The sequence below is a fragment of the Rhipicephalus sanguineus genome, chromosome 8 (genome assembly GCF_013339695.2).
Source record: "Rhipicephalus sanguineus isolate Rsan-2018 chromosome 8, BIME_Rsan_1.4, whole genome shotgun sequence".
In the NCBI taxonomy this organism is placed as follows: Eukaryota; Metazoa; Arthropoda; class Arachnida; order Ixodida; family Ixodidae; genus Rhipicephalus; species Rhipicephalus sanguineus.
In genome coordinates this window covers 171,630,990-171,657,887 of record NC_051183.1, presented here as the reverse complement: position 1 = coordinate 171,657,887, position 26,898 = coordinate 171,630,990, and the positions used below count along the sequence as shown (strand labels likewise).

Sequence of the window (26,898 nt, the reverse complement as noted above, 5' to 3'; positions counted from 1 at the left end):
AATTAAAATTTATAATACTGCTAATGGTTAGATGTATTTTTTGCATGTTAGCTGTTCATTATTTGTCAAGAAATAGTTATGTGTGATGTGAGCATCACCTATTCAAAGTCAACCAAAAATTAGCTCGATGCAACGTTCTTTATGATAATATGCCTCCCATTCACCAAGCAATGGTTTCATGAGTTGAAGTTTAGTAAGTCGAAAGCGTGAAGTGCCTCATCAGACGCTGGCCTTCAAAACGCGGCCTATGGTACAGGTATTCACGTGACCATAGTAAGGTTAATAAAAATCAGATAAAAAGCAGGGTTCGAGCCAGAATAGAACCTGGGTATTTGTCGTGCCACTCAATTATCGTGCCAGAGCTCCGCCAATGATTATGTAGCGCGTCATGTCGGGAAAGTCGACGTTAACAGATCTATAATGCGCCGCAGAAGTGCAGAAGCGCACCAGGCGCCAATCCACGTGAATTGCGAAATCAGTGGGTGGTGGACAGCCGCCAACCTATTACAAAGGGTTCACCTATAGTTCATCGTCATCATAACCAGCAGCCACCGTATCAATAAAATATGCATCTACTCACGTGACCTCTCAAGCTTCGATGATGATGATGGCTTTCGCCTTCGAGTCTTCTTAGACGAGCGTGTAAGGGACTCTGTGTGTTTGTTCTTCTCCCTCAAAATCTATTCGCGTAGCCCTTTAACCATCTCCAATATTTTTGTAATATTTGAAGTAAACGCGCGCATCTGAGAACGCCGTCACGATCAACAACCCCAAACGCTGCAGCGCTGCGAGCCGCAGGCGCGACACAAGTTCCAAGAAACAATCCGTTCTCCTCTCCGGACCTTTCGGTAATACTCAGCGTTGGTCGTGACGTCAACATTCGCGTCTGGTCATGTCATCCACAAAAACAACCTGTCCGTGGGCTCACAGGTACGCGCGCTCGTCGCTCTGCGAATAGGAGCACTCATCCAGGAGGAAAGACGGGCCGATGAACGGAGCTTAGCCAAGGAAAGAGCGTAACGAGCGGGGGCCGCTTTTGGATCATCAAACGCGTGTAACTCCTCTATTGCAGCCCCATTTTGAAAAATTTTCGCGGCTGCGTGCTTGTTGAAGACACGTGCGCAACTCTAACACCACAGCCAAATTTCAACCACCGGGTAATTAGGGGCCCTTTAAAGGTTAGGGCTCTAAGAACAGCTATATAGCATTTCTCCCCGCTACATCTACTTTTGAAATTTTAAGATCCTTTGCTCCGGCTACATGTCAATCCGCCGGGGATTCCCAAGTAGCCTGAGACCCAGCAGAAATGAATGGTCTGGTGTTCACTTAGTTCTGAGAGTGTTTTAAGTATGTCCCCCATGCCAAACGCGCACTGACATCGTACACTGAAGGCTTCCAGAATACTTAGAGAATATTGCCACGAACTGTGCCTCATTATTTGTTCTCGTAGCTGTTTTGTGGCCAGCGTCTGGCCGCGCCCGATCGTCTTATCTACGTTCGAAGCAAAGCGCATGTTTCCTTCTTTCTCTTTGTTATGTCGCGATAGCTGTCTCATTTTGATAGGGGAGAGCGTTTCGCCCTGTCGCCACCAGTCTAGAGTTATCGGGGTAATCCGATGGTGCGGAAAGAATAACGCCGCGGTATCCTTCTGCCACCGATGGTCGCCTACGCACGTCGTTTTGTCGGCTCTGCTTCGCCGCCGATGTTTTTGCTTTGAATCTGTTGCGGAGCACAAGTTCGCTCTAATAAACGTTCTTTTCTGAAAGAACCTGGCATCGTACTTGGCTACGTGACATCTGGTGGAGGTGCTGGGTACATGAACCCTCAACCTTCTACAAGTGACCAGGCAAGTGAAACTCGTACCAGCCGGCGACAGCAAGGTCTTCAGCCGGAGTTTGGGCTGCTTCCAGAGAAGGTGAAGAAAGACATCGTGACCACCGTGATGAACGACGCCACCACGATGACTAATGCTACCAATCCACCCGTAGTCCTTCAGCAACCCCGGGAGCCGCCACCATTTCATGGGTCGCCCTCGGAGGATCCCGAAGACTGGCTGGAGCAAGTTGAACGGGTCAAGCTGTTTAACTGTTGGGACGACGAGGAGACACTGAGGCACGTGTTCTTCTACCTTGCCGACTCAGCCCGCACTTGGTTTGAAAACCACGAGAGATCCCTAGAGTCCTGGCAGGGATTCAGGACGCAATTTTTAACGACTTTCACTACGGTCGTGCGGAAGGAGCGGGCCGAAGTCTTGCTGCAGACGCGCAAACAACACCCTAACGAAGGGGTTGTTGTATTCGTCGAAGAAATGACAAAGCTCTTCAGGCGGGCTGACCCCGAAATGGCGGAAGAAAAGAAATTGCGCCTGTTAATGCGTAGCGTGAAGGAGGAACTGTTCGCTGGGCTGGTCCGTAATCCGCCGAAAACCGTTGCCGAGTTCGTGTCCAAGGCTAGCACAATTGAGAAGGCCCTCGAAATGCGTGCCAAGCAGCATGACCGCCACTTCTTTGACGCAGTCAATGCCAACTACGTTGACGCAACACGGATTTCGACTGACACGCTACGCGAGACCATCCGCGCAGTAGTAAGGGAGGAGCTGCGAAAACTTTTCCCAGCGGAGCCGCAGCCCCAAGTCGCCTCCCTAAGCGATGTGATCCGTCAAGAGGTGCAACAAGCACTAGGGACCACTACACTATCGGAAACACCCCGTGAGCCGCAGGCTATGGCCTACGCCGCTGCTATTCGCGCCCCTCGCCCTCCCGTACCTCGTCGCCAGGAGCCTCATTACCACCGTCCTTCATCGCCCGCCCGACCACCTACGCTGAAACACCAGACACCAAGGAAGACCGACGTGTGGCGAACCCCCGACCGTCGTCCGCTGTGTTACCACTGCGGCGAAGCCGGTCACATCTACCGTCGCTGCCCCTATAGACAACTCGGCCTGCGAGGCTTCTCTGTCGACGCACCGCGCCCCTTGCCCGGCCAACTACCGAGCGAGATCGATGAGTACCTATCTCAGACTAGCCGTCAACCAGCCCGCTTCGGCCGTTCACCGTCACCCCACCGAAACGGATCAACGGGCCCCCGCAGCAACACTGACTTCGCACGTGGAAGGTCCCCCAGCCCAGGAAGGGGAAACTAAAAGCAGCAGCTTTGGGAGGTGAAGTTGCACTACGGCGGAAAAACGCAAAACCTCCAACGACGCAACGGCGCACCACAGACGAAAATTCACGACGTGCCTACATCCCGACGCCCCAACACGACGACGGGCACACGGCGCGGCGCCTACCGGACGTAACCAAGCCTGGAATTAACGAGACGACGACGCGTAGCCACCGACCATCAACGCGAACCAGCCGTGACACGACGCCTCGACGAACCAGCAACTCGAGACCAATTACTTCTGACGTTAAGTTATCTATTGACGGCCTTGACGTAGTCGCACTGATAGACACAGGAGCCGACTACTCAGTGATGAGCGGACCATTCGCGGCGAAACTGAAAAAAGTTACGACAAGTTGGGACGGTCCGTACATACGCACAGCAGGAGGCCACCTCGTCACGCCTAGTGGAACATGTACGTCGCGAATCACCATAAACGGCATCACGTATCCTGCTGTCTTCGTAATACTGCCCAATTGCTCCCGCGACGTAATTCTGGGCATGGACTTTTTGACCGACAACGGTGCCATTATTGATTTGCCGGCAAAGTCTATAAGTTTCTCTGCCGATCACGCCGTGACTCCAAAACCAAGCGCCAAACCGCGTGCTTCCTTAAGGATTGCCGATGACCACGTCACCCTGCCTCCCCGTTCAAGCCTGATGATCGCCGTCTTCTCTCGAGATGCTGATCCTGACAGCGACGCTATCGTGGAGAACGACCACAATTTGCTTCTGGACCGCGGTGTCTCCGTCGCAAGAGGTATTGTGCGCTTGAAGATCGGCAAATCCCATGTTCTAATCACAAACTTCACCGAGGAATATCAGCACCTAAACAAGGGCGCTTCTGTTGCGTTCCTCGAAGAAATTCAGGACCATAGTGCCGAGATCGCCGTCGCCGATTTCCAGCGCGAACCGAACGACGCCTTGGGATCTGCTCCCTTCTTCGACGTAAACCCGGCGCTACCGCATGAACAGCTGGAAAAGCTAACGGCTTTGCTACTGCGCTACAGCGACTGTTTCTCGACGACTTCGAAGCTACGACAGACTCCCCTTGCAAAGCACCGGATAATCACCGAAGATGGCGCCCGACCAACGCGACAGTCGCCTTACCGCGTGTCTCTTCACGAGCGCGAAGCGATTCGGACACAAGTCAAAGACATGCTCGCTGACGACATTATACAACCGTCGAAAAGTCCCTGGGCTGCCCCAGTAGTGCTCGTGAAGAAAAAAGACGGCACTTTGAGGTTCTGCGTCGACTACCGACGGCTGAATAAATCACAAAAAAGGACGTATACCCACTTCCACGCATCGACGACGCCCTCGACCACGTTTGCCACGCGAAGTACTTTTCTTCGATGGATTTGAAAACAGGGTACTGGCAAATTGAAGTGGACGAAAGGGACCGTGAGAAGACAGCATTTATCACGCCGGACGGACTGTATGAGTTCAAGGTAATGCCCTTTGGACTATGTACAGCACCGGCAACATTTCAAAGAGTCATGGATACCGTACTAGCCTGTCTCAAATGGCACACCTGCCTCGTCTACCTCGACGACGTCGTCGTATTTGGACGAAATTTTGATGAACACCTTGCAAGGTTGGAGTCTGTGCTCGAAGCCATTCGTACGTCGGGGTTAACGTTGAAACCTGAGAAGTGCCGTTTCGCGTACGAGCAACTGAAGTTCTTGGGCCACGTCCTCAACGCCGAGGGAGTTATGCCTGACCCTGCGAAAACTACAGCCATAGCAAACTTTCCGAGGCCGAAAGACAAGAAAGGCGTGCGAAGATTCCTCGGACTGGGCGCGTGCTACCGGCGCTTCGTGAAAAACTTCGCAAAAATTGCCGAACCGCTCACTCGCTTGAAGAAAGACAGCGTTCAATTTTGCTGGGAGGAAGCGCAGCAGAACGCGTTCTCTGAGCTGCAAAATCGCCTACAGAGCCCGCCTGTGCTTGCACATTTCAACGACTCTGCCGAGACAGAAATGCACACAGATGCAAGTGACGTAGGCTTGGGTGCTGTCCTTGTACAGCAGCAGAACGGCTGCGAAAAAGTAATCGCTTATGCCAGCCGCAGCCTTTCAAAAGAAGAAAGCAACTATTCGGCCTCCGAAAAAGAATGCCTTGCCATAATATGGGCCATTTCAAAGTTTCGTCCGTACGTCTACGGCAGGCCGTTTAAGGTGGTAACGGACCACCATGCGCTGTGTTGGCTCGCAAACTTGAAGGATCCTTCTGGCCGCCTGGGGCGATGGAGCCTGCGCCTGCAGGAATACGACGTCACCATCGTCTACAAATCCGGCAGGAAACATTCGGACGCCGACTGCCTATCACGTGCTCCCGTCGACCCACCGCCGCAGGACTCCGATGAGGACGCCGCGTTTTTTGGCATCCTGACGGAAAGTGACCTAGCCGCCAAACAGCGGGCCGATCCCGAGCTGCGCGCCATGATCGACCACCTCGAAGGACACAACGTCACCGTGCCAAGGGCTTTTAAGCGCCACTCCGCTGCATTTTGCCTGAGAAATTCGGTGCTCGTGAAGAAGAACTTCGACCATGCAACGAAAACGAAGTATCTTCTCGTCATCCCCGCTGGCCTCCGCAACGAAATCTTGGCAGCGTGCCACGACGAACCAACATCAGGGCACCTCGGCACAGCACGCACGCTCGGAAAGATCAAGACAAAGTACTACTGGCCCCGTCTCATATCCAACGTCACCCACTACGTTCGGAGCTGCCGTGACTGCCAGCGCCGGAAAACGCCGCCGACTAGACCTGCCGGACTTCTGCAGCCGATCGCCGTGCCATCGAGGCCCTTCCAACACATCAGCATGGACCTTCTTGGCCCTTTCCCACGTCACGGTCCGGAAACAAGTGGATTGTAGTAGCCACAGACTACGTGACACGCTACGCAGAAACCACCTCGCTGCCCAGAGGGACTGCAGAAGAAGTCGCCAAATTTTTCATCCACCAAGTAGTGCTGCGACACGGAGCCCCTAAAATCCTAATCACGGACCGCGGGACGGCATTCACTGCAGAACTTATGCAAGGTGTCTTGCGCTACACCAACACGGGTCACCGAAAGACCACGGCGTATCACCCCCAGACGAACGGGCTAACCGAACGCCTCAACAAGACAATTGCGGATATGCTGTCGATGTACGTCGACGTTGAACACAAGACGTGGACGAGGTACTCCCTTATGTCACGTTCGCGTACAACACAGCTATCCAAGAAACTACGCAGATGACTCCATTTGAGCTTGTCTACGGACGACTGCCAACGACGATGCTCGACGCCATGCTGCCACACGTCGAAGACGACGACCTCAACGCCGATGTGCAGGGGTACCTGCAACGTGCGGAGGAGGCCCGCCAGCTGGCTCGAGTGCGTATAACGGACAAGCACCTCGTGGATGCCGGACGCTACAACCTCCGGCGCCGAGACACCGATTATCACCCAGGGGATCTTGTGTGGGTTTGGACCCCAATCCGACGTCGCGGACTCAGCGAGAAGCTTCTGCGACGGTATTTCGGCCCATATAAAATTCAACGACGTGTTGGTCAACTCATCTATGAGGTTGTCCCCGACAGTGACTGTGGCACATCCCGACGACGCACGCGGCCCGAAATCGTCCACGTGGTTCGGCTCAAGCCTTATTACGCCAGATGACTTCTTTTTTGTTTAGTCTACTTTTACTTTATTAGCATCGGGTCGATGCGCTCTTACGGGGGGGGGGGGGGGCAATGCCACGAACTGTGCCTCATTATTTGTTCTCGTAGCTGTTTTGTGGCCAGCGTCTGGCCGCGCCCGATCGTCTTATCTACGTTCGAAGCAAAGCGCATGTTTCCTTCTTTATCTTTGTTATGTCGCGCTAGCTGTCTCATTTTGATAGGGGAGAGCGTTTCGCCCTGTCGCCACCAGTCTAGAGTTATCGGGGTAATCCGATGGTGCGGAAAGAATAACGCCGCGGTATCCTTCTTCCACCGACGGTCGCCTACGCACGTCGTTTTGTCGGCTCTGCTTCGCCGCCCATGTTTTTGCTTTGAATCTGTTGCGGAGCACAAGTTCGCTCTAATAAACGTTCTTTTCTGAAAGAACCTGGCATCATACTTGGCTACGTGACAATATGTAAAAATGTCTGATTATTGTATTTGGCGCTTACAGTCTGTTTTTACTTTCCTCCGCAAGAGTTAACATTCAGCAGTTAAAATTGATACACATTGTGTCAATATAATTCAGTTTAGTGTTCTCACGCACCTTCAACCGACACAAGGAGCCGCCTTGGAACCATCGGTGTTAAATTCTCTAAAAGTGGCATGTTTCTCGCGATGTGAGGAATTCATGTGGCATATGTGTAACCTATCTTAGTATTTCGATATGTCTCAACGAGAAACCAAGAAATTGTGTAACATAGTCACAAACGGTAGGCAATCCCGTTCGCCTTTCCGTAACCGAAAACGCTTTATTAGGGATCTCACACCTGTTCGTGTAGTGTAGTCTTTGGTCTGAGTGCGCGGTAATGCTACGGCGTAATGTGGTCTTTTGGTAAGTGAATTCTGAAAACCTATATAACAACTGTTACGTTCTTCTGTGTTCTAAGGATGGCTCGTTACTGACAAATACAAACTCGTGTGTTTAGAATGTTCAACCAGAACAATTATTACTATTAGGAGTGGGCAATGCGCCAGTGGGCACCGGTCGCTAAGCGTAGCCCTTTAATATGCGCAGTATCTGGCCTCCTGTTGTATGAATGTCTCACTGAACCACATATTATGCTAACATAGTGTAATGTGCCGCGTACCAATGAGTGCTAGATGGGGAGCAGGCATTTACGGTCAGAGCTCGAGCGGTTCTGGGTCAGGGTTAAAGGATATTAAGTGCCTTGCACGTCTTAAGTTTGATACTTTTTTTTGCGGGCGAGAAAGTTCAATGTTTTATCGAACACAACGGCTAGAAACCTGCGTTCGTGCTTTAAGGGTAGTACAGCTCCGTGTCACTTCAAGGTGGAGTCAGATTGCAACCCTCTTCCTTGCGAAAAGGCAAGACTGATCATTTTTTCAGGTGCAATAAAGGATGATACTAACAGGCATATAATGATGTCTCGAGCGTTACAGGCTGTATCCAGACTGCATGACGAGTTTCAGCATGGGAGGTCATGGTTACACAATGTAATTGACCTTACAAACTCTGTCGAGCTACAAAAATGCCCCAAGCGAATAGAACGGGCAGTATTTCTTGATGTCATAGAGGCCGTATAGTATTCCACAGATGACCAGATTGTCGAGAGTTTGGAGTCTGTTGGAATTAGTAATCATATGTTGCAGTGGATCTGCTACTATCGGACGAAAAGGTCCTTTTTTGAACCGACAGAAGGTGGTCCCATTAACAATTACTACACTTTCCATGGTGTTCCACAGTGCGGGTACTGAACTCTACTTTGTTTAACCTTTTGATGGTCGGCCTTGGTGAGCTTCTGGAGAGTATTGTCCACGCTTCAATATATACTAAAGACAGTTTTCTTTGGTCGTCGGCAGTGAGCCGTCTACAAGAGCGTGCAAGGATCCAGCAGGCAGCTAACCATTACTTGTTCCTATCTCCGCCAACAATTAATTTGTCTCTACTGAGAATTGCGCGTTAATCGCATTTAGTTGCAAGGTCATGACACTAGACCCTGTTTATGTCAACGGCCAGAATGTTTCCCTACAGAAGGGTCATCTCTTCTTATGTGTAATTATTGACATCAGCCTACAGATGCTGTTATTTGGCCTGCCAAGTGACATTATAGTTCAGAGTGTGCCACAGGATAACTACGGCAGGAGGCCCGGCGCCTTACGTGCTGGCAATCTTTGCATCGCAGAAATCCAACCTTAAAATTGGGTTATCTTTCGCAATTCGAAGGCATCTCTTCAGAGTGTACAATCACAGTTACAACGCAGGGTGCATGAGCTGTTGATGAATGAAACAAAAGAAGTCCTTTATAAAGCTTTGTCAAAGGGACATGACGTCATATTCAAATGGCTGCCAGGATATTGTGGCATTCCTGTTAACAACCTCGCTGATGATGCCGCCCGGGCCACCCAGGAGAACGCCGAGACAGTCCCAATAACCTTATGGAGAACAGACGCTGCAAGGAGCCTCAGCTTGCTTGCTGACCGAATTTAGGAGACTTGCTTGAGCGACCCCAGTGTCTTAAATTGTCGCCTACGCAAACTAGACCCATCGAGGAAGCTGCAAAATCCATCGCGCTTCTCCCGTCGGGGCGCAGCCGGTGGTTAGGAGTGGCTTTCACGAAAGCATACTCATTTCGCATAGGAATGACATACACCTACAGATCTTTCTGGTGTCAGAGTGGCGAAATGAGAGAACATCTGTGTTTTTGTGATAGCTCTGTGACCGAATGCAACGTTGTTCGCGCGGCGTTTAACAGACTTGACGACAAACCGTTTTCAGAAGATCCTCGATCCGTGACCCTATGCGTCGCGGGCCAACAAAGCGAGGGGGGCATTGATATTGTTTTTAAAATTGATAGGGTTAAGTGATAGCTAGTACACGTGAAATAGACATGCGCACCATTCTCACACTGATAGCACCCTCTTTCCTATCGTTTCTTTCTTTTAATCCCTTTCCCAGTGCAGGTTATCAAACTGAACACGTGTCTGGTTGACCTCCCTGCCTATCCTTTCTTTTCTCTTCCCCTCCTCCTCCTATTTCTGCGTGGTCTTATAAAGCAAGTCGGGGTACTTCATGGGACAGTCAGCTCATTTTGCCTTTCACTTGCAGCTTCCCTGTTGTCCGTATCAGATATATCAGTTTTGCAGGGCAGCTTGACTTCATAGTGACCGTCAACTATGGTAACAGTGCTTTCAAGGAATTCCAGCATTGGACTTGTTCTGGTGCTTTCGTTCACATAGTCCGCTTTAATTGCTTCCACTGTCCAAACCTTCGTGAGAATGTCAGTGGTCATTTCGATGACTGAGGTGCTCAGAAATGTGGTTTGAGTGCCCTGACCTTCCTAGTTCCTTCTCTCGCTGAGATCTTTCACTGTTCATCCTACAGCCATTTCCAAAGTTCCGAGTCGTCTTCCCAATTCAATATTTCGGCCGGTTGTCAGTTCCCATAGATATTGGGAACCAATGAGCAAACGAATATTACTCGGCCTGTCTTCGTAGCTGAAATCAGCTTGAACACGCAGCCCAGAGCTTCCAATCTTTCGACTGCATGGTGTGGTGGCGTGGGTATGAGTTGATCGCATATTTCCTCACTTTCATGCACTTCAAGTTCCTAAATTCCGTCTACGTTGTTTCTGGAAACACCTTTACTCTTCAAAATGACCGGTCTTTTTGGGGTACTCAGTGATCGTAGAAATATATAACCCTATGCTAATGTGAGGTAACGAAGCAGTTACAAACGAATTCGATAAGTGTGTTTATAGTGGATTTATATATTTTTTTCGAAAGTCTGTGTGCCTTTACAAAGTGTGCGGTTCGCTTAAGAATGTAGAACTCAACGCTGCTCTAAGGCAGTTATGAGAAATTTACATTTTCGTCCTTTTTTGTCAGCTCAATGCTTCTTAATTGCCTAGTAAGTGCGCCGCCATCTTATTTTCAAGGACGTATGAAAGTAGCGTACTTGGTGGTTAACTTCTCAAGTGCGCTTATGTGCACTTAAGCGCTCATCTTAAATGTACTTCTTAAGGTTCGTTGTGTTCATTGGACAGTATGGGTCGTCAAAATTAACCTTTTGCTTCAAAAGCCATCGTTTCCTATGTTAATTTTGATACACCTAATTAGGATGCTTCGTCACCTTGATAATTCGGGATAGGAAAGTATCAACAATGATTTAGGTATTTTTAATGTACCTCGATGCTTTAATAAATTAAAATTCTTATTTAATACTCTACAGCAAACGTTATTAAATAGCAAGTAAAAATGAAACAATCAGTCATTCGACAAGAAAATATTGAAAGGATTCGCTAATTTATTTGCCTTTATTGATTAATATGTGTCCATTAGATTCCAATTAAAATGTAAATTGCCTTTTGCGTTGTTAATGATGACATGGTTAAGTTAGAATATTGACAACACTTTTGTTAACGCAGCAATGTCCAAACCTACAACTTCAAGTTCATGCCGGGGGGAATATGGCACAAATGCGAATGGGTCTTCTACCACCCCTTGGCCATTTTCAAGTATGTACATCTATAATGGAAGTAGCCACAGCTGCCAAGAAGCCCCATCGGATTCTCTCCCAAGTGGTGGTCTGACTTCTACAGCCTATTCTTACAGATACGAATGCCACTACGATTGCAAACCAGGTAAGTCGAACATAGTTATGTGCTTACTGTGTTACCGCGACTAACGTGATTCTCGCAGACGCCAACGTTAAAACTTTAGGTAATACGTTGTTCATGGCTAGCGCTCTTGAAAGGAATGTATCGAGCAGTTCGCAAAATGCGACCTTAAAAATCAACGTACGAACAGGCAAATGCATCCTTCCCTTGCTGCTCGTGTCCGCAGATGTTAATGTTAAGACTTCTCAACTGTTTCATAACACCCCCGTCCCTTGTCCTGATACACAGCTGCTCTGTACGATTTGCTAGCAATTATCTGGTGTTTAAAAAAATCAAGATAGACAAGCGCACAAATATATACAGATGAGGAACTCTGAATGACTGAGGCGTCATATCTGCCCTGAAATTTTATTATGAAGATTAGACAAATATCAACAACGGAGAAAGCACAAGAAAATTTGTGATAAAAGAGAAAAAAAGAAAGGGAGCAAAGCATCAATATACATAAGATGTCGACTCTTGAAATGCGCATGCGTGCATGTTTCTTTTTATCAGTATCGCGTCTAACTGGGTTTACCTTCTGTCTATGGCAGTCGTTTTAGAATAGCACAAGAGCTCCTGCTAGCACCAACAAGCGCGATGACTTGCATGCGCAACTATGTTGTGAACTCTTGTTGTTGCGCACGTTGCACATGAAAACCGCAAGCACCAACAGAACAAGGCTGCAGTAAGAATACAAGGCAAATCATTTTCCTCCAGGTCATTATGAAATGTAGCTTAGAAAGAACCCAGGACTGCAATTATTCACACGCCGGTACACATAACAGCCGAGAAAGCTATATCAACGTATGTATCTTGTGGCATTGCCTATTTTTCGAAGGCAGTTGCCATTGGACTGATCTTAAGCGTTATGGAATGGGAGAACCGATATAGTGCAACATTTACAGGATGTTAGAATTAAATTGTAAAAACAGCAGAACGAACTAAAGAGCGGTTATTAATTATTCCATTCATCTTTTTCTGCAAAATAACTTTGTCTAGATCGTTCCAAGAAATGACATTTTCTTTGTGGAATTCCCACAGGCTTTAGAAGAAACTCTATCTATTGCAACTAGGACATCAATAGATGTTGCAGTGGTGCAGATGTGCTCGAGCACAACTTTGCAGTGGTATAAATAAAATAATTAACGCGGATCACTTACGAACTCGCACCTCCGTTTCACCGCATGCTTCCGAGCCATGTGAATACTCTGTCTGTAAACATGCACGAGAAATACACAGCAATTTGTCTTTGTAAGCCAAGCAGCATGCTGTACAAAAAAAAAGAAAAGTTTTCAACAGTGAAGCTGTTCTAGCTCGGCGCGAAATGTCTGTCGTGACCCAAAACTATCATCATTATGAACCGGCACGCACTGTCTTCGTCCTCTTCTTCATCTTCTGCTTCGCTCCTGGAACACGTGCGCCGATTTCTCCGGCGTGACCAGTAATAACACTGATAGGTGAGGGAACGAGTGCACAGCGAGAGAAAAGAAAGAGAGAGAGAAAGAAACAGAGAGACAGAAAGATATAAACAAAGAGAAACAGAGAAATTCTTGCCGACAAATATTCTTCACGAGGCGGGATTCGAACCCGCGTACCTTCGATGCGAAGGCGAGCGTCGTAACCACTCGGCCATCCAGGAAGGCTAGCAGAGCACAGCATAGCCTTGTATAGTATAGTGTAGCAAGGAGGTGGGAAAGAGAAGTGAGGGTGAAGATGAGAGATGGGATGGTGAGGAGGAGGAAAAGGAGGGGGCGGTAGTAAAGCATAACACAGGATTAATGAGAAAGAGAGATGAAGAAATGCAGAAAGAGAGAGAAAGAAATAGAGTCAAAGATAGAGAGAAAGAAAGGGATGAAAGGGGGAAAAAGAGCAAGAAAGACAAAGAAATAGAGGGAGAGCGAGAGAGAGAAAAATAAACACAAAAAAGACAGAAAAAACAGAGAGAAGAGATAAGAAGAAAGAAATAAAGGAAGCAAGAAAGAAGATGGGCAAAACTTAGCAAAACAGCAAAAGCCAGGACTACATAGGTGCTCGTCAGCCCCGCCGTCTCTTTAGCATTGTTCCTTCAGTTCAAGGTACGCAATTTTTTTTCAAAATCTCTCATAGTTATTTGACTGAAACTGTGCACTCACGAAAGAAGAAATCGCGGTGACCATGTGCTCGTGAGCAGTCATTGAGATGCGGGTTAAAACACCTCATGACAAGAATACTGATATAAAAAATAGACAGTCATTCTTTCAAGATAGATGTTTTAGCAATGAAGGACGCATACTGTTTCTGAATATTCAGTCGTTGAGCGAAGTGGGCATATAATTCAATTAAGCAACTTCCCTTATGGTGTTCGGAGATCACGAGATCGTAGCAGCTGAAGTGCCGGTTATAGGAAAACGTTATCGGGTTCTTTTTGCATGCAGGACCATCTAACGCGAAATGTCGCAATAATCTACGTGTGGTGTGTCGCACTGTGCGTCTTGCAGCTACTTAAAGGGACACTAAAGTGAAACAATAAATCGGTTTAGATTGAGAAACTATACTCTGAGAACTCTAATGTCGTCAATTACATCATCATAGGTCCATTAATAAAGGAGAAAGTAAAGGTCAAAGTATCATCTTTAAATTTCGGGCCGAAATATCGGCGTGTGACGTAACGCATTTCAAAGTGTCTTTTTCTATTTTCGCGACATTTGCTTAAAATGTTTTCTAAAACTTCGTATTGTAGGTGCCTGCTAAGACTCAGAAAACAATATAGTTCATTTCCACCGATTAGGAACTACGTAGGACCTGGTAGACGCTGTCAAAAATCTATGGCGTCACGATGTTTCGCGAACTTCAAGGTGGCACCGCCACCCTAATTTTAGGGGCTGGCTCGCCAGGTTCTTAAGCTGGGGCAAAGTCCCGCGTCGTAAGCGTAACCTTAGTTCCAGACGCTACCGCTACCGGCGCAGCTCGCGCGAAAGAGAAGTCTTCTTCTTCTTCTTCGAGCGCCTTGATGATGATATTAACGCAGGCAAAACTACATATGGCGTAGCTAACTGTAGCATGCGCACGCGCGCGGGAAAGAGAACTCTTCTTCCTCTTGTTCTTCGAGCGCCTAATTGATGATATTCACGCAGGCAAAACCGCATATAGCATAGCCAACTGTAGCATGCGCACGCTCGCGTGAAAGCGACCTTCATGCGGTCTATGGCTTCAGCGCAAACTCAGCGGTGAAAGCACAACACACACGAAGCAGGGAGCCATATGCTGAACCCCCCTCAAGAGATATGCGGGTGAGCACGAGGGACCAGACCTTGTAGGCCAATGTGCTGAAGCGGAGGCTGGCAGCCCAGCTGCGGAGAAAGACGAGCTGGGTGACGCCCTTTATATAGAGGGAATAAAATGTTTATTTGGTGCTCTTTGAGAAGATCGGTGAGTGGGATCCGTAGTGCGGGATCCCATTGGCGCGAGCCGCTGTCCTCGTACCTTTCATGAGGGCCTCTTGGGTCTTCGGATCCGAGCTGGACAGAGCTGCCTCCCACCCTTTTATGTTTGGTGTTGTCCTGGGTTGCATGGGTCGATGTGTGGACATTCCGATGCCACGTGGTACAGGGTGGCTGTTTTATTGTCGCAGAACCTGCACTGTGGTGCGTGTGTGTCGGGATCTATCTTAGTATATATCGGTTAGGATAGGACAGGGTCTGCAGGCGACGCCACGCTACCTGCGATTCCTTACTGAGGTTTGACCCCGGGGGTGGAAGTTTCCGTCTTTCGCGTCTTTGGTGTTGTAGAATTTCTGCATATGAGAGAAGCGGGTCCAAACGCATAGCTGAGGCTGGTTGCGATATGCCGGGGTCAGAGGTCCGGAAGAGTAATTCCTGGGCGGAGGCGTGGGCGAGCTGATTGCCTCTAACTCCGCAGTGGCCGGGTATCCATATCAGCTGTTTCCATTCTCCGTCTGAGAGTCGGGACGATAGCTGTGGGAGTATTCGGTGGGCAATGGGGTTAACGTGGCCTTTGCAGAATTTTCGGTAGGCTGTTTGTGAGTCTGTCAGAACGAAAGTGGACCCGGGGTTTCCTAGGGCGAGGGCAATTCTTGCTTCGTCCATGCTAGTTGCGTCTGTGTCCTGGGCTTATATACAATCAGTCTGTTTTCCTTGATGAATGGCACTTGTCGTGTATATGCCGTGCACTTGTCCAGCTGCATCGACAAAGAAGTTGAGGTAAATACTGTCTAAGTATTTGTCGTGAGCCTTGGCCCGTGCCCGGCGTCGATGTTCGTGGAACTGTGGATGCATGTTTCGTGGTAGTGGTTAGAAGATGAAGTCCTGCCTCCATTCATGTCGGATACGTTGTTTCCCCCTCCTCTGGTTTGCGGATTCGATGCCAAGTCCTGACAGTGTTTTCCGACCCGCTTTATTGACAGCCAGGCGCAAGACTTGATAGGTGTGGTGTGCTTGGTATAGTTCGGATGCGGTATTGTGAAGCCCTATTTGAAGCCATCGTTCCGTGAGTTTCTACGGGGGAAGGTTCAGAGCCTTATTGAGAGTAACACTTATGACTCTGTTTAATTTATGCTCGTCTGTTTCAAAATCTTCAGGTAAAGAAAGCTATATAGCGCGCACTTTGGCCCTTTGCGCCATCTCGCGGATAATAGGGAACAAGCCTTTCTCACGCTGAACCACCCCAGAGATCTGTGCACCTTCGACGGTAAGGGTGTATACAAATAGCTTGCCGTTAAGCGCTGGCTGATTTATGCTTTTGTGATTGAGTCCTTTAACAGGTCACGCTGCGGAGCAAGGGGTGCTAGGCTCGAATAGCCGGCGCACGTTTCTGAAAAATTTTCTTCTGGACTATTTTTGTTTGTGGGTTTTCAATATACAGATATACATGGTACCACATGGCGATGCCGAAGGCGAAAACCCGCCGAGAATGTCCGCGTAACTGGTATCGCAATAAAACAAGGTGCGTACAGGAGCACTGCACATTCGCGAAATCAACCGCGCCACAATCGATGTCTTCAAGTCAGCTCTGCACACCACAATGCCCATTCTTCTCAGCACAATGAGACCGTATATAAAGTATACATGTTTCCCGATTCACGTGATATACGTAAAGAAAGTTATTTTACAGGCTTCTAGATGGGGAAGCGTGATCTCCTTTAAGTGCTCCCTATTTATAAACACAACATGCTCTTTCCATGTCTTCTTCTACAGCTGGAAGTAACATGGGAGCTCTGTCCAGGAATTTCGAGGTGATATCATTTTCTTTGTAATTGTCACCACTTTTAGGAAATGACGGCCCTACAGGGCCGACTTTGACACTACCATCTCACACTGACGGAACTGCGTCCCAAAGAGAAAAATTAAATGTTTTGCGAAAGGCAGCTCTTGTCATGTTGATGCTGTGCTTGCAAATTATGAGACTCATTTTATGTAGCAGCGATGAAGGATTAGTATGCTTGCCGTTCCTCAGAATGCCGCTTTTGTTTCCTTGATTTACACGAGTTGAGTGTCCGCACATTAGAAGATATGAGTAAAAGTTAGAATGCTTTACGCAAGTGTAGTCACACTAAAAACATTTGCTTTCTTTTTTGCGATAATTTAAATATATTTAGAGAAGTACTCGCATCATTAGGAGTTGCTCCAACGTTTCCGCGCATCCTATTATTAACAGCGGAAATCGGAAATAGGAAATCGTTCCTTGCTCACCCCGCATAAAAAAGTATCATCATCACAAACGGGTATGCGTCACAGCAGTGGGGTAAATCTCACAAATCACCACTGGTCCACTAAAAATGGAGTAGAAAAGTATCGTCATCAAGCGGGTTTGTGCCACTGTGCGGACTATCAGAAAAATATCACATCCTAAACGGGTATGTGCCACAGAAATTGGATAAATTCCATACACATATCCTCCTCGAAAAAGGAAGAAGCAACAGTTAGTCCAAAAAATGGCTGCGAAGCGACGGTGTCGAAACAAAGACCCCGAGTACGTACAAGGAGCGAGCACTAGGAAACGGGCAAGGCAACGGCGGCTGCGAGAAGACCCCGAAGCCATGGAAGGCCTACGTCAACGACGTGCCCGTAGATCTATGAGAGGTGCGAATGCTTGGTTTCAGCGCGAAGTTCTATTTCAGGAGTTTGGACATCCGTGTCGTGTCTGTGACTGTCTCTGGTTTAACTCGAACCTCTCTGCGCTTCGAATCAACTATAGAAACAACCTAGCATCACCTAGCTCAAGCCTAGAAGGACCTATCAGCAACTAAATTAATGTTCAGAGTCGTCCAGTTTAGTTGTTTCAAGCCTTGCGCGACTTTGTGCCTGATTCGCCTGATTTTTTTTCATTTCGGGTCATGTAGGGAAAAAGTATGCAGTGTGATATGACTAAAGCTCGCATGTAAAACTTCGTTGAAGATAAAAAAATCATTGAAACACGTTGAAATATAATCTCCAACAGTAATGACTGGGCACTTGCTGCTCCTTATATTTATTTGCAGATAAACCAGCTCCTCAGAAGTGTTACGAAGATCCGTACGAACCTTGTCCTTTGTGCAAAGAGATAGCATATTACTACGACCCGGTGGGACAGCGATGCGCGGAGTACGGAACAAAAGCGGAACCATGGTTTCCCCCTCCTGGAGTGAATTGCTTTGGAAATAGGCTTACTTGTGAAAGAGAATGTATGTAAGTATTTGAAGGTGTGATCAGTTTGCAAAATTTTTCTACAGGAGATCAGACCCTCTATGAAAGTTTATTGACCATATTGAAATCAACTCGGAAATTAAAATACCGCCTTGAACGTGTAAAAAGCGGAGCATTACTTTCGAAGGGGTGTCCTGTTTGTCGATTCTTACCGAACGAGTTCTTCCTCCAGAACAATGAAGTAAAACACCCTTTCAGACTGCCTTGAATGAGCCGGCTTTTAAGTTATCATTCTGCATAATACGAGCTTATGAGATCTCCTATTTGGCATCCCAAGACTAAGAATAATACACGCGCGAACGCTCCTCTCTACAGGCGTAAAAAAACAAAATGACAAATAGCTTGCCGAGGAGTGCTTACCAGCACGTCGGTTATTTCTGAACAAGTATCGTGTACCGGATGTACCAGCTATAATGCATGTCACAAACGAGCGCGTAAATAAGGCGCGCGCACGGCCGCTTTCAGACGACAGCGGGAACCCGCGGCGCAGGCCGCTTGCTCAGCAAGCGCGCGCAACGAAAAATAAGTTAGATGCCGGCGCGCCGACGTTCCTCCTTCCCCACTCGAAAGAGCCGCAGATGCCCAGATCAAACACCCGGCAAAACCTGGAACCATCTAGAAGAAAAGCATGACACGACGCCGAGTGACGCCACCTAGAGCGGAATCGACGAGAAAGATCTCGCTCTTTCCCTAGCTTTGGCTGTGCTGCACACCGAAGAACACTCCCGACGCTTCCGGAATCCGGGGGAGAAGGGATATAAGCGTGCACCGACAACCTGCGAGCAGGCTGTCTTTCTGGAAATGGTGACGTTATGCTGATTGTGGCTCCGTCAGCCAAAGAAGACGTATTTATGCTGTTGTGCGGTGAGTGGATCGTCGATCTGGAAGAATCGGATGATGACGCCATGTGAGCAGTGACAAGTTACGGGAGTGTTTCCTGGAAGAGAAACATTCGAGACCGACGAGGGAACAACGACGGTCAGCGCTGTAGTTTGCGTCACTGTTTCCTGGAGGAGAAGCATTCAAGTTCCGTCCAGGAATTGTGGACTGGATACGACGTTGTACGTTCGGGACTTTAACTGTCCTTGAATAGTTGTAATGCATGCGATTGCATTTGTAGCGCGTGATCGGTTTGTTTAGTTCCCATTGTGTTAACCAGCCGAGTGTACATGTGTTTGTGATGATTGTACTGCCTTAACTGAGAATATATTTCGTTTGTGTTATCGACTCTCGGCGCTGACTCGGTCTTTGGACCCCAACCGGCGTTCGCTGGCGCACTAAAACGACCAACTCTAAATTGTCCGCGCTTTTGTGGTGCGTTTCGGGGGGTCGATACGTCCGCCCTTGGAATCAGCCTGCGATTGCCATCCCCATTAAAGGGATTAGTAACAATGCATCAAGACGATAAATGTTCATTTCAATGCGTAAACAAAATCACGCGCAAGTCTTTGTAGTTCTTTAAAAGTTCTAACCCTTCAGTAGTCTATTACATATAAACATACATGAAAAACAATTATGTAACCATTCATTAGTTCCCCGGCGCGGTGGTTAGTGGTTATGGCGCTTGACTGCTGACCTGAAGGTCGCGGGATCAAATTCCGGCAGTGGCGGCTGCATTTTCGATGGAGGGGTAATGCTTGAGGCCCGTGTACTTAGATTTAGGTGCACGTTAAAGAACTCCAGGTGGTCGAAATTTCCGGAGCCCTCCACTAAGGCGTCCCTCAAAACCATATAGTGGTTTTGGGACGTTAGACTCCAGATATTAAAACCATTCATTTGTTCTAATCATAAACAGGTCATTTGGGCGGCATTAGACAGTCACAATATTTCAAAAATGAAGTGTTTCCCGGCACATACGCATCACATGCGTATTTTTTCGATGAAATAGGCTCCCCAAAAGATGTACAAGACTACCAAACCGCCCCAGTTCCAAGGTCTCTTTATTCCAAGGTCTTCGTACAGAGCAGTCCATTTCATTGATCTTGGCAGGCTAGTGGGAGGTATTAAGATATAGGAGGTAAAGGCTGACAGAAGCTATTTAAGAGTAGGAGAAAGAGAGAGAAAGAAAAGTTCGTTATTGGAAGCAAAATAATGACCTGGTGGATATTTGCATACTTCCTCTTCTGCAGGAAGAGGGCCCTAGAGAAAATGTCCCTAGAAAAAAAGGCCTTAGAAGATGTGGGCAGAAAGGTATGTTAAAAAATGTGAATAAAATACAGTTCTTGTAATAGCTGTCTCAGGCTTTGAATGAACAGTCTCGAGAGCTAACGAAAATGCGAACAAAATAAAAAAAGAAAGGAACACTTATGTGCCCGACGCCCACTTTATTGACTGAATGATCAAGGGGAACTTAGAAAACTAATAGATTCGATTTATGCGAACAAGAACTTTAATGGTTTTCACTGTTTGGGTGTACAGGGCCAGGGGCCCTGCCCACCCAATCAGTGAGTCAAGGAGCCTTGGTCGAGCTTTTCTAAGTCATCATGATGTTGTTGTTGCTCGTCTTTTTGGCTGTGAATTCGAACAAGATGTGCTGCACGGACTCCACAGCGCAGTAGATGCCATAACATGGGTTTGTAGTCTGGTCGATGGGGTAAAACAAATCACTCGTGTAGGCGATGTTTAATGAAAGCCGGTGATAGAGAGGTATTTGCAGATGCCCAGGTAGACATTGAGGCAGCCGCGATATGAGTTTCGTGTCCCTCCGCATGGGCGCTCACGCTCTGCAGTAGAGAAAGAAGCTTGTTGACGAGACCAGGACGATGGAATGATGAGAAAGGAAACATGGCACATAACCGAACACTACATTCACACACAGGAACCAGACAGACTGCGTCCAAAAGCGACTGAGTGAGTGAAACAACTTTATTACGCCCACAGTAGACGCGAGTAAACTCGACGTCACCGGGTTAGGCCCACTCGGAGACCATAAGGAGAAAAAATATTAAGGCAGCTTCCCACTTGTGGTGCCAAGCCTGAAGGAAGTGCAGAGCTGGGTGGGCCTTTGTTTCTCTTAGTGTTCTCTTTCATTCTTCCCCTCTTCTTTCCTTTTTTCTCCTCTCTCTGTTTCTTCTGTCTTTTTGTCTCTGCTTATTTCCATTTATTTTTTCTCTCCCCCTCTCTCCATCTATTTCCTTTTCTTGCTCTTTCTATCGTTCTACCCGGGGGCCGAGGAAGTCCACGCCTTCTATTCGGTGCTCGCTGCAACAGGTGCTAGACGCAGTGTCAGATTTCCTTGGCAGCATTGGAGACCGAGGCCATGCTGGTTCATCCACTGGCCTCGGCTCGGCGCTACACCAGATAGCTAAAGCTTGACGGTCTCGCGCTACCTTGGCAGAAGGTGGTCAATTACTCAGGACTCGCCATTGACCACCGGCTCACATGGATTCATGCAGCCAAAGCAGCCACTTCGATGGTGTGCCGAGCGCAGGGAGCTGTCAAAAAGCTACAGCATGTTCGTGGTTTCTCCATTAAGTGGGCACTCCAACTCAACCAAGTCTCAGCAACGTCCGTACTGCTGTATGCCCTCCCATTGGTAACTCTTACACCGGCCAAGATGGAGCAGTCGGAGGGACTACACAAAGGTGCTATCAGAAGTATCCTGGGGCTCCAAAGCACTCGCCGATCGCCGCAACGCTGGCAGAGTCTGGAGAGTGGACGCTCTCTCTGAAGGTGATCGAACGAGCCTTGGGGCACATCGACCGCCTTCACCGTGCTCCGGATGGAGAAACCCTGCTGGCGAGAATCCGCAGCCAGCTGTCCTCACGGATGGGAGGTTTTTGCTTGCTGTATGAGCAGCTGATTACGGACCCACCTGTGCCAGTCGCCCTGCCTCCACCCCACCCCCGCCTAGCGGACGTCCACCTGTCGCTCGGTAGGGCGATCAAACAGCGGACACAAGCTGCTGCACTCCAACAGGCTGCTGCCTGGAAGCTCCACGAGCAGCTGGAAGGAAGGCTGCTGGTGTTTACAGATGGCTCAGTCCGGGCTAACGGCTCCGCCGCTGCAGCATGCACCATACCGGCTAGGGCGGAGAACCGGCAATTGCGGCTCCCGTTCGCGGCGAGCTCCACCGCGGCAGAGCTAGCGGGTCTCCACCTAGCCGCTGACGTCCTGGCTGAGGGCTCTCCTGAGCAGCTACTGACAGTCCTCTGCGAGTCGAAGCCAGCGCTCCAGAGCCTCGTGAACCACAGACAATCGGGCTTACGGGGTCCTTGCTGAGGTCCAAGTTCTCCGCATCGGCTGCCGCGGGGGTTTCGTTCTCCTTTCATTGGATGCCGACCCACGTGGAAATCGCCGGTAGTAACCAAACTCGACACACTTGCCATAACCACCCATCACCCAGGTGCGCCACTTACACAAGCGGCAGCTGCTTCCTATTTTTCGAGGCAGCGCTTGAAAGAACTGCTCACAACCCTCCAACTGGATGCTAGAGTGGCTAATGGCAAGGGTCCCATGCCTCCCCAAAGTGTGGCCTCACTTACCGCGCTCCTTCGCCTCCGCACGGGCTGTGTGTGGATAGCGGCGCACTTGTACGACAAGGAACGCTCCCCCTCCCCATCCTGCGAACGTTGCGATGACACCGGGACTCTTGAGCACCTTCTCTGTGCTTGCCGAGCGTCGGAGCCAGAACGCTCAAGGCTCACCGCTACCTACAGGCAACAGGGCCTCGCTGCTACGACCAACAGCCACCTCCTGTTCCCTTCACCTCCCAACCTCCGGGCACTCTACAGCTTCTTCGAGTTTGTGGAGGTGACCGGAATCACCGCCTAGCGTTAAGCGCCCGCAACTTGCTGGACACTCCCTTCACCATCGGCCTCCCCCATGAATGGAGGAGACCCCGCCTGTTTATCCTTTTCTCGTTCTTTCTTCTGCTATCCTCTTTATTTTCCACTTCCCCTTCCATTGGGCCATGCTCCCTATTGGGCTGTAGCATCAAGCATCATTTCCACAATAAATACTACTACTAGTACTACATGTCTTACTTCGCTCTTTTTCACTCTCTCCCTCTCTATTCCTCGCTTTCTTCCTCTTCAATTCTATCTTTTTATCTCTCTCTCTATTTTTTTTCTCTCTCTATCTCCTCCCGCTTTCTCTCCTTGTCACCCTAACTTCCCTTTCCCACCGCCTTGCTCTGCTATACTATACAAGGCAATGCTATGCTCTGCTACCTCACCTGGATTGCCGAGGGTATAGGACCTCGCCAAGAAACTCTTTTTGCCAAGAATTTCTCCTTTTCTGTTTCTATCTCTCTCTCTTTCTTTTTCTCAGTACTTCTTCCCTCGCCGATCAGATTCATCGCATCCTGCGCCGGAGAAATTGGAGCAGGTGTTCCGGGAGCGGAGAAGAAGATGTTGAACGAAGAGAGCGCGTGCCGGTTCATGATGATGGTCATTTCTGTTCACGCATCACGGAGCAATGATCGGCATAAACAGCTCCGCTGTTAAAACTACCTTCGGGAAATACGCAGCTAGGGTTTCTGTGTATGGATCCCGTCTCACCTTTGCTTTTCCATATAGCGCAACTGTAACATTTGTGTAGGCTTAGCTCCTTCTATTCGTAAGCATAATTACCTCGGTTTTAAGGCGGAAGCCTGAAATGCTTCATCAAACGCGGAATATGATCGTCGACGTCCCGCGGCGTCGGGGACGAGTGATGCAAGCAAGCATCATCATGTGATGACGTAATTCTATGAGGTCATCATCACGTTACAGACTATCTCCAAAGTTTTTGACGCCATCATGGCGTCACAAGTTTCGGCGTGACATCATTAGATGCTGTCATCACATGACATCGTATCTTGGTGAAAAGTGGGCCGATCACGGAGGCAGTGCAAAACCAGGTGAGGTGCTACCGATCCTGGAGGCTATGCAAAACCACGCTAGGTGCACAAATCCTTCGGAGGGTGGCGGGGCAGGATCAATACATCGACTGAGAAGAAGAACAAGAAGAAGAAGAAGAAGAAGGCTTTCGGCTTCGAGTTGTCTTAAGGGAATGCACAAAGGAACCTGAGAGTTTTTGATATTCCTTTAAAAACAAAAACGTTGGCCGCGTATCTGCGTGCTTCGCTACAAATGTCGTCTAGAGACGATAGTCGTCTGTCGGCCGTACTACATAAGTCCTTTTCTATGTTGAATCGCTGCATCTGGCTCATAGCGTCGCATTTTCAGCGCAGCCTAAGAAACACTAGGGTCTTTAGAATTACGTATCCACGTATCGTCTAGTAAAGGAACACACCACCTAATACTTACGTATTGATGTTGCGCCTCAGCTATGCGTAATATTTGCTTTTCGATCGGTAATGTTCAGAAGTATGAACGCCGTTACCAGTTCAAGATGGCTGGGCCGTTCAGCAAGTGCTTAAACTTTGGCCGGGTGGTTGAATTGTGTGGCAGATAGAAAGACCGACAGACGGATGGACAGACGAAAATTTGTGCGTTGAAGTATCCCAAGAAAGACTATCGTGTTTAAAAGAAAAACTGCTAGGTGCTGACTGCCATCCGCCACTACGAATGTTAATCGACACCTTGTGTCGACAGGGATTTCATCATCATGTCGTAAAAAGATAGAAAGTATTGTTAGCCCATGTTACATTCATCAATAGGACCAAGGTGAAGAAGACAAGCAAGTACTTGTTAATATAGCTATAAATGCAGTGTTTGTTTGTAAATGTGTACCTGCAGTTAGCCGGAGCCGCGTCCTGTACCGCTTGCCGCTTAAACGAAACATCTATTTCATTGGCACCCATTAAACGTATTGCGACAGCAATTAGATGGAAACTCTCGGCGGGTTTGGCCGTTGCCGTCTGCGTCACCGTCATGTTCCGTATAAAGTCCAAATCCATTACATCGCTGCGCACATTGTTTGTTCTACGTGCGAGCAAAAGCACGCAAGCGCTGGGGATGAACGCGTCTGGAGCAGAGATGAAATGAGCCGGCAATCTTCGTCGCACGAAGGGCACATATGGTCACATCGCCCCGCATACCAGGCCTGCAGTAGACGGCTCCTGAAGTAGAAAGGAAGCGCCCCGGCCGCCTTTTGTCGGGCAAAGGAGCGTGATGGGTTGCCGGGACGAAGCGTGGGGGTTGTGCGTCACACGAGCAGTAACTGCAAACTTTGCTCATTAGGGCGCGGTCGCGCGCGCTCTATGTCAACAGAGATCAGGAGAGGGCTCTTAAACTTGCTGTGCTCACACCGTGTATTCCGTGTCGAGAGAACAGATATCACGAAAACCGCTTCGTTGCCTTGAGAGGCCGTATTTCCTTAAACTACCCTTTTGTTGAATCACGCGAGATCAGATCTATGAGTTAGCTGCTAGCTTTACTTCATATAACATTCCATTTTGTTGATATCGTATCGATTGCCTGGCGGATAAACTGAGAATTTTATCTGGTCCTACTTTTCTGCATTTCAATAACGCTTCTCGTTGACACTGGCATACTGTCTTCATCCCCCTTTCTCAGCGAAGGTAGGGCAGAGTGACCTAGGCGGAAACAGCAACTCTGCTAAGGAAATAACTTGGTATACTGTTAGACAGGTCACCTTGTCAAAACACTGACTCTACTGATACTTCATCATTCGATGAGCAGTCATCACACGCTCATCAAACATATAATAATGCCAAAAATCAAGGATACAGTAATGCCAAAACAACCATTCAGTGTGAACTTCAATGTGTGCCCCAAAGAGTGAAGTGAAATGAAGTGTAGAGTTCACAATGGCAGCAAATAAGTGAATTTTCAACCATTGTGTTGAACAAATTACTCAACAATTGTTACCTTATTTCAGGGGATTTAACGAAAATAACAAGAATGGCATACCAACATCGTCGGTAAGTAACTCATGAATGATGGCATGTAAAATTTCCATTTAAAGATAGTGCAGATGAAATGAATTATTGTCAAGTGCAGTGACAAAGGTCCCCAATATCATTTATCCGAACAAGATGAACTGTCTTGAAGGAGGCTAATGAATGCATTTCGACTAGACCTACTAAAGCGTGGGCAATCCTCTTTATATTTTGTATAGGCTTTAGACAAATTTTAACAGGTGAGAGGGTTCGATCTTCTACAGGAGCGATTATTATAACAAGAGGTCGCAAGGTAAAGTATCGCTGTAGCCATTTCCTTGCGACTTCAATGCACAATCGTGCCACCGCACGTGACTGAAACATGCTTCCATATTCTGCTCTTCTCAAAACTGTGCCGAATAGCTAATAGGATGCAGAAAACACGGAAAAAAAATTTGCGAGCATTTCGCAAATTTTTGGCAAAAACGAACGTCTTTCTTATGTAAATATAATAAATATACTTCTATTTTATATTTCTTTAGGGGAAAGCCTAATGTGCAAGAGTTGCAGCATTGCAAGAGTTGCGGCTACGCACCGGTTTTCGGTGAAACTTCCGTGATCTTTCGTCATAAAAAGCAGAGTGGTGTGGAAATGTATGCATCAGCCAGTCGTCTGTGGCACTATCGAATAATAAAATACACTTCTTGGAAAAAGGGTAGGCATGCGCAAGGTGCAGCATGGTTGTTTGCAAAGGGACACGTCACCATGGTGGTGCACGTTCCGCTCCTATTCAGATAGTTGAATGTGTTGCTCGTTCTTTTGTTATCAGACTGGGTTTTACCGCGGTTGCTTTGTTTGATAGTTTTCTTGGTGTGATTTCTGCGATTAAAAAGCAGTTGAAGTGTAGCGCCTGTATTGTGTTGCTCTCCTCTTTT

The 26,898-nt window shown here is 48.1% G+C and overlaps 1 protein-coding gene and 1 long non-coding RNA gene across 2 annotated transcripts; both read left to right on the top strand.

Annotated features, from left to right (window-relative positions):
* Nucleotides 1–3,663: 3,663 nt before the first annotated feature.
* LOC119403682 (uncharacterized) lies at nucleotides 3,664–4,527 on the top strand. The gene has a single exon (XM_037670591.1). It carries the CDS (start codon nucleotides 3,664–3,666, stop codon nucleotides 4,525–4,527), a length of 864 nt encoding a protein of 287 aa, XP_037526519.1.
* A 13,461-nt stretch (nucleotides 4,528–17,988) lies between these two features.
* LOC119403048 (uncharacterized) lies at nucleotides 17,989–26,679 on the top strand. The gene is made up of 3 exons (XR_007417367.1): nucleotides 17,989–18,156; nucleotides 25,963–26,005; nucleotides 26,506–26,679. It is a non-coding gene; the product is annotated as an uncharacterized LOC119403048 (long non-coding RNA).
* Nucleotides 26,680–26,898: the final 219 nt, after the last annotated feature.